Here is a 6,417-nt window from a genome sequence, read left to right on the forward strand (position 1 = left end):
GAATTCGATCATTTACCGCTGAATATCAAATATCGTAAAAATTATAAGTTCAAAAGTTCATAAAAAATGTATGTTCAAAAAAAAAAATATTATTTTTGTTATAGGTAGAAAAACTTATGTGAAATCTTCTATTAAAATGTTTAATCTTAGCTATGAAAGTAAAAACTTTTATGAATTTCTAGCTGAAATATAGTTAGCAACATTTTAAAATGTCTTATTTTGGAATGTCTTATTGGCTATAAATAGCTCAAAAAGAGTCAAAATTATTTGAAAATATTTTTGTGTATGGAAAATGGTAATTTTAACATTTGGTGAAAATTTCGAGTGTCTACGGTTTTAGTTTTTGAATTACAACAAAATATCAAAAACTGATTGATGTAAATTCGTTAATTTACTGATGAAAATCCAAAATCATAAGAATTTTAAATTCAATTGCTCATAAAAAATTAATGTTACTCTTCGGTAAACTTTTTTTTAACGATTATGCAGATTCACAGGTTCCTCTAGAATTTGTTAGGGAACTGTGAATTTAACATAATTGTATCTGTGCGCTTATCGAAATCAGGTGCCTAATATAATATGATACAAGTTGACATCAATAATTCGTATTATTTTCACCATGATAAATTGTTCATGTTTGTAATTTTTATTTCAACATAAATATGTTTTTAGGGTGGGTACAGATATTTTATTTTTTTAACCAATTTTTCTAACGCTTTGTTCATCGCCATAGGAACGAATAAAATGTAAAAATTACCTAATTTCCACTAGATATATTATAATATACAATTAATGGTTACTTATTAATACATATTGGTGATTCATACATTTTCTTAGAAGTTTAAAATGTCGAGTACCTAGCGTGCTACGTGTATGTCACACCAGTGGCGTGCCGAACTGACAAGCAGATCTGAGGCAAACTATACAATTTGATCCCCCTCCCCACCACCAACAGTTTTTTCACTATTTTTTTTTATTATTCAAAATAATAAATATTATTAAGTTTTTTTAGGTATAAGTTGCACATCTATACTAACACCCACCCACCTACCCGAATTTTCTCTGAGGCAATTGCCTCAAAAAATTACTATTCAGCACGCCTCTGTGTCACACAATCACCATTTTTTGTAAGTATCTATGTAATACTTGCATGATATACTTGCACAAAATATATAATATAATATTTAATTGATCGTGCTATAATATATCAATTTATTTATGACTAGCAAAACAGTATGTAACAGGTGTGTTTGAAATACACAGTGGGGGGTTAAAAATGTTTTTCTCAGTTTAATTTAAATTTTAAATAATGAGGATATTTATAATTTTTAAATGGTATTTAATTTCAACCGGCGATGAAACATAATAACTACATACAGTGATCAAATTCGAATCTATACAATATATCATGTTATATTTTATGTTAATATGTTCTATATGTATTGTAAAATATGTTCTTTTAAATTAAAGGAATAATAATGTGGAGTTATAAATTATAAACAATTTTGAACCGAGCGAGAGAAAGAATAATAACTAAGCAAAGTTGTTTATCTACGATATTCATGCCAGTTGCCACTGTATATATTATTATAACTACCTATTACCTATGGTCCACATTCATGAATAAAAAATATATGTAACGAATGTGTCTATAATCACGATGAACTAAAAAGAATTCACTTTTCCTTAGAATATTTTAGTGCTATAAAATAAGATGTAGTTATAATATTGTAATATTTCTATTAGTATTTCGACGTATTTTATGCATATAAAAAACAAAAACAATTAAGGGAAAAGCACTCTATATGTATACAGCATGTTTATACGTAGGTGATACACACTTTATGATTCTAAAATTAAATAAATAATTTATGTTATAATCAACTTTAATAAATTTGAAGTCACCTTAATAGGCTATAAGATAAAACTGTAAACTGTGATAACGCGAGACACGTCTCGTTAAACTTTACGAAATCTTTGTGTAGGTACACTTTTGTTGGCTGCTTTTAGAACATATTTACAGTAAAATAATATTCTTTTGTGAATTGCATTTGCAAATCAATAGGTATATGTAAGAATATATACATAATATTTATAAGAAAAGACTATGGCAGTGAGCTATTGTATATTTTTTGGATGTATTCAGAACTCTAGACATCATGGAATACCTCCAGGTCAAAAAATGTGATTCTGCAAATGTTTAAGGTAATAATAAGAAAAAAACGATTTTAACTGATACATTTATTTTTTACTTTAAGTCAAAATAAACATTTAAATTCGAATTATAATTTTGCAGGCTGTGAGCAACGGTTATTGTTTTTAAATTTGTATATCCATTATTTTACACCAAAGTCTAGAATCACTTTTTCCTATCAACATAGAAATTACGCACGTCATACTTACATCGCTTTTAGTTATCAACCTTCTAATAATATTTATTTTAGTTTAGAATAACTACTCGTATATTTAAAAATAATTCGTAAAAATACCACACTTTTTGTCAGTAGTGGATCATTTTTTGTGCGATAGTGCGATACCTATTCTAAAATATCCATATCATGCCTCTATTAGATTATTATTTGTTATTACTTAACATACTAATTTTATTGTTACGAGGTGTATGAAAAAGATATTTTTATCCATTAGGTTCATTTAGCATCACTTAAATCACACGTGTAAAATACTAAATCTGGGCAGTCCATTCAAATTTCAAATTAAAGCTGAAAGTTTGTACAACTTTTAGTATGCAAATCATATTTATTTTATTTATTATTTTATTCTAAATATAGTGAGTTCCGCTTAATGTGATCATTTGTTTATAGAATCAACCGTTTATTGGAATCAAAACCTATGCAATAGTTTAAAAAGAAAATCCCGAACAAATATTATATTGATAAAAAGATGCTTTCTAGAATCATCTGTTTAATATAATTAAAATGGCCGGAATCAATGTAATCACATTAAGCGGTACTCACTGTATTAATTTAGTACTTACTAACATTATTACATTATTTTATGCTGGTGTGTAGTGATTTCTTAAATTACTAAATAGTATACAAAAATTATTATTATTACGATTTATTAATACATTATGAAAACTTGTACTAATAATTTGTTCCAGCTATACCTAAACTACGATAATAACAATAATTGTTTCTAACTATAAAAAAATTTCATTGTAAAAATATAATTTTTATTATTGGTTATTAACAAAAAAATATTTTATACATAAAAATTAATAAGAGCCAATACGTAAACACATTAAACAAATGATTTTACTAACAAAATGTTTATCAAGTTGTTGTTAACACGCAATTTAGTTTAAATATAATTTTAGTAAAAAGAAAGAGGACAAATTACTCTGAACATTCTTGCATCCTTAGTAGAATCATTGAGAAAGTGGGACATAATTGTAGTAGTTTGGCCACTTCCCTTAAAATACGTCTAGGCATCTTAAATGAAAAAATATTTTTATATTAAGTTTATTTAATATAATAATATAATATATGGTATTAGTATATTACGATAAATTAATAAATTATCAAACAAAAGGACTTATTAATTAGACACTTATATCATCATATAATATATACGCATCGTTTACTTAGTGACTAAAATGTTTGCATATGTTAGCATATGTAATGTTATGATATTGTTAATGTATATTTTATTGCTTATAGATTTAATAATATTTTAAGTTAAATTATTAATAAAATGTTTAGTTCAACGTTATAAACAGCCAAACGTATCTACTAATATTAATTTAATAACTTAGTCGGGTACTCGGGTATGAAAATGCCCAATGGAAGGTGTTTAGTATGATTGTTGTTATTTTAAATTTGTCGAGTCACCTAAAAAAAAAATCATTTTGAATAGAACTTATTTATTTTATCTAGGTTTACATCTCGTGTTAAAAGTTGTACAAGCTTATTCAAATATCGTGAATCATGACTTGAGTTTCGTAATAAAATTCAAAACGGTTAGTTAAAATTAAGCATAAGACAACTTAGTACTTATTAACTTGTAATTATTTTTATTAATTACATATTAATATTGGTAGGTATGTATCTACTATGAACCTACTCCAGAATACAATATCCATAATTTATGCTTATCTCATTAATGTCAATACACATTTACAATTAAATCAATGATTTTATATATAGTATATATCTAATCTAATATATTAACATAATTACTTAGTACTTACTAATTAGCATTTCTAAGTAACATTTCTGTTTACAATATATTAAATATTGTAAACAGAAATGTTTTATATTTTAATCTGCTTTGTTCCCTAAATGCATAAAATTATGTATAAAACATACATTACTTGGTTTACATAATATCTTCTGTGTTACAAATTACAATAAAATCACGATTTGCTAATTTTTTCAATAAATAATGGCATATTGTATATACATAATATACAATTGAAACATTTATTTTTTCATGATCTAATTATATTGCTAGCTATAGAGATTTGAAAATTGTGTATGTCTTATTAGTTATTTCGCTCGTACTGGACGTTTCGAATTATAGAAAACTACTCGTGACTATCAACATTAGTAGATAGGTACCTATTTGTATGTACATTGTACCTATGTATTACATAGTATTACATGTAATGCTGTACCTATATAAAACCATGTTCCTTATTTCTAGATGTTTTAAATATATTATATAGCTCAAATATCATATTTTTTTTTGTTAAATTACTCTTTTATTAGTCGAAATAAATGGAAAAATAATAATGAAAAAACAAAAAAAATATCAAGCTATATTATACATTTCAAATAAAACATCTATAATGTTGTTGTCTTAGTTATAATAGGAATAAAAAAAAATGTATGCATTGACGCTGAACTTCAAAAGCATTTCCGGAAGTGATCAGCATAGGTACGTTTCAATGTTTCATAGTAACAAATAAATTATTAAACCTTATATTATTATTGCAATAATATTATTACAATTTTACAATAATATCATACGTCTTCTTCAATGATTATAACACATAATGATAATGATAACAGCCGTCACCACGGCAATCAATTATTGTATTATTATACATTTTCGTAACAATCTCGAATTGATGAGACTACTTGTCTACATCTTTTTCGTGACCTCTTGTCCACTATATTAATATGTGTATAGATATATTATTCGGGGACTACCTTCATAATATAATAACTCTTCTTATGTACGCACACGCACACACGCACACACGCACACACACACGTCTTAATTCTTAAACGTTTTTGAGCTTTCTCCGAGACACACACATATACATTTGCGCGTGTCTGTAATTCTTCTTTGAGCCTATCAGCGCAGTTCATTGTCATTAAACATACCTATATGCACTTATCTGTATATAATATTATGATATTCATTGCATGTTATTGTTTTTGGGATCCATGATGCAGCGGATGCAGTGTGCAGTTCTGCCGATTAAAACCAATATTATATACTGAAACCGAATAATAATAATGGGTATTTAACCGGTGTCCAACTACGATATCAATGAGCTGGAATAAACTTTAAATAAAAAAAAAATCACAGCAATCCTGATGCTCTAAACGAGTATTCCAATTAATGGTCAACACAGAACCAGTTTTTTTTAAAGAGGCCTCCCGAAAAAATAACACACACATACACACCAATAATATTCATAGACAAATACCATTAATTTCATCCTGTTCGTTTCCAGTTCTCATTTAAGGCACTCCAAAAACTAGGTCAACGTGTACCTATACATTTTCAGAACTGTTGTTGAAAAATTATGACATATTACTATCGGTTCAACTGAAAACTTTGATCGCATACACGAAATGTCGACATTTGTATGTGGACACAGTGATAAATATTTATATTTATCGAACCGACCAACCGACGTTATTATTTACAATTATTGTGCGCATTTGAATACCGGATATCAGGAGATAACTGATAAAACATAATATGTACCACCACGGCGACACGTTCGGCGTTATTGAACCAGTTTTTTCACGAGTTATACAATTTAACAAGTGCATTTTATTAATCACTGTATTATATTATTATGGCGTGTTTTAAAGTGGTAAAAGTTTTATTTTGTATTATTTTCGGTTTTAGCCACTCAACGTCGTGTTATAAGTTACCGAAAAACGACGAGAAGTGTCCAGAAGTCAGGGCCAGAAGCAATTGTGATCTAGACGCAGTAAGAACTATATATCATATATGTGATAATATACCTATTTATTACTAATAAATATAGTTATATAAAATAAAAATATCTAAGTACACTAAGTAGTAATGATAATAATACTCGTTGAGGCTTTTCAATTTTGTGAATGTGTCTTAGTGTCTATTTTAAAAAAAACAATTAGGTATTTAATTTATATCTTACTGTAAATCACATAATATAGTAAAGGTTACGTT

General features: G+C 26.7%; 1 protein-coding gene across 1 annotated transcript in view; it reads left to right on the forward strand.

Annotated features, from left to right (window-relative positions):
* Window positions 1-6,042: 6,042 nt before the first annotated feature.
* Karl (karl homolog) overlaps window positions 6,043-6,417 on the forward strand; it is a 4,163-nt gene continuing 3,788 nt past the window's right edge. The window contains exon 1 of the mRNA NM_001162289.2: window positions 6,043-6,196. Coding sequence (NP_001155761.1) covers window positions 6,059-6,196 — 138 coding nt within the window. The 5' untranslated portion in view covers window positions 6,043-6,058. The remainder of the gene's footprint in view (window positions 6,197-6,417) is intronic.

The sequence above is a fragment of the Acyrthosiphon pisum genome, chromosome A3 (assembly GCF_005508785.2).
Source record: "Acyrthosiphon pisum isolate AL4f chromosome A3, pea_aphid_22Mar2018_4r6ur, whole genome shotgun sequence".
Lineage (NCBI taxonomy): Eukaryota > Metazoa > Arthropoda > Insecta > Hemiptera > Aphididae > Acyrthosiphon > Acyrthosiphon pisum.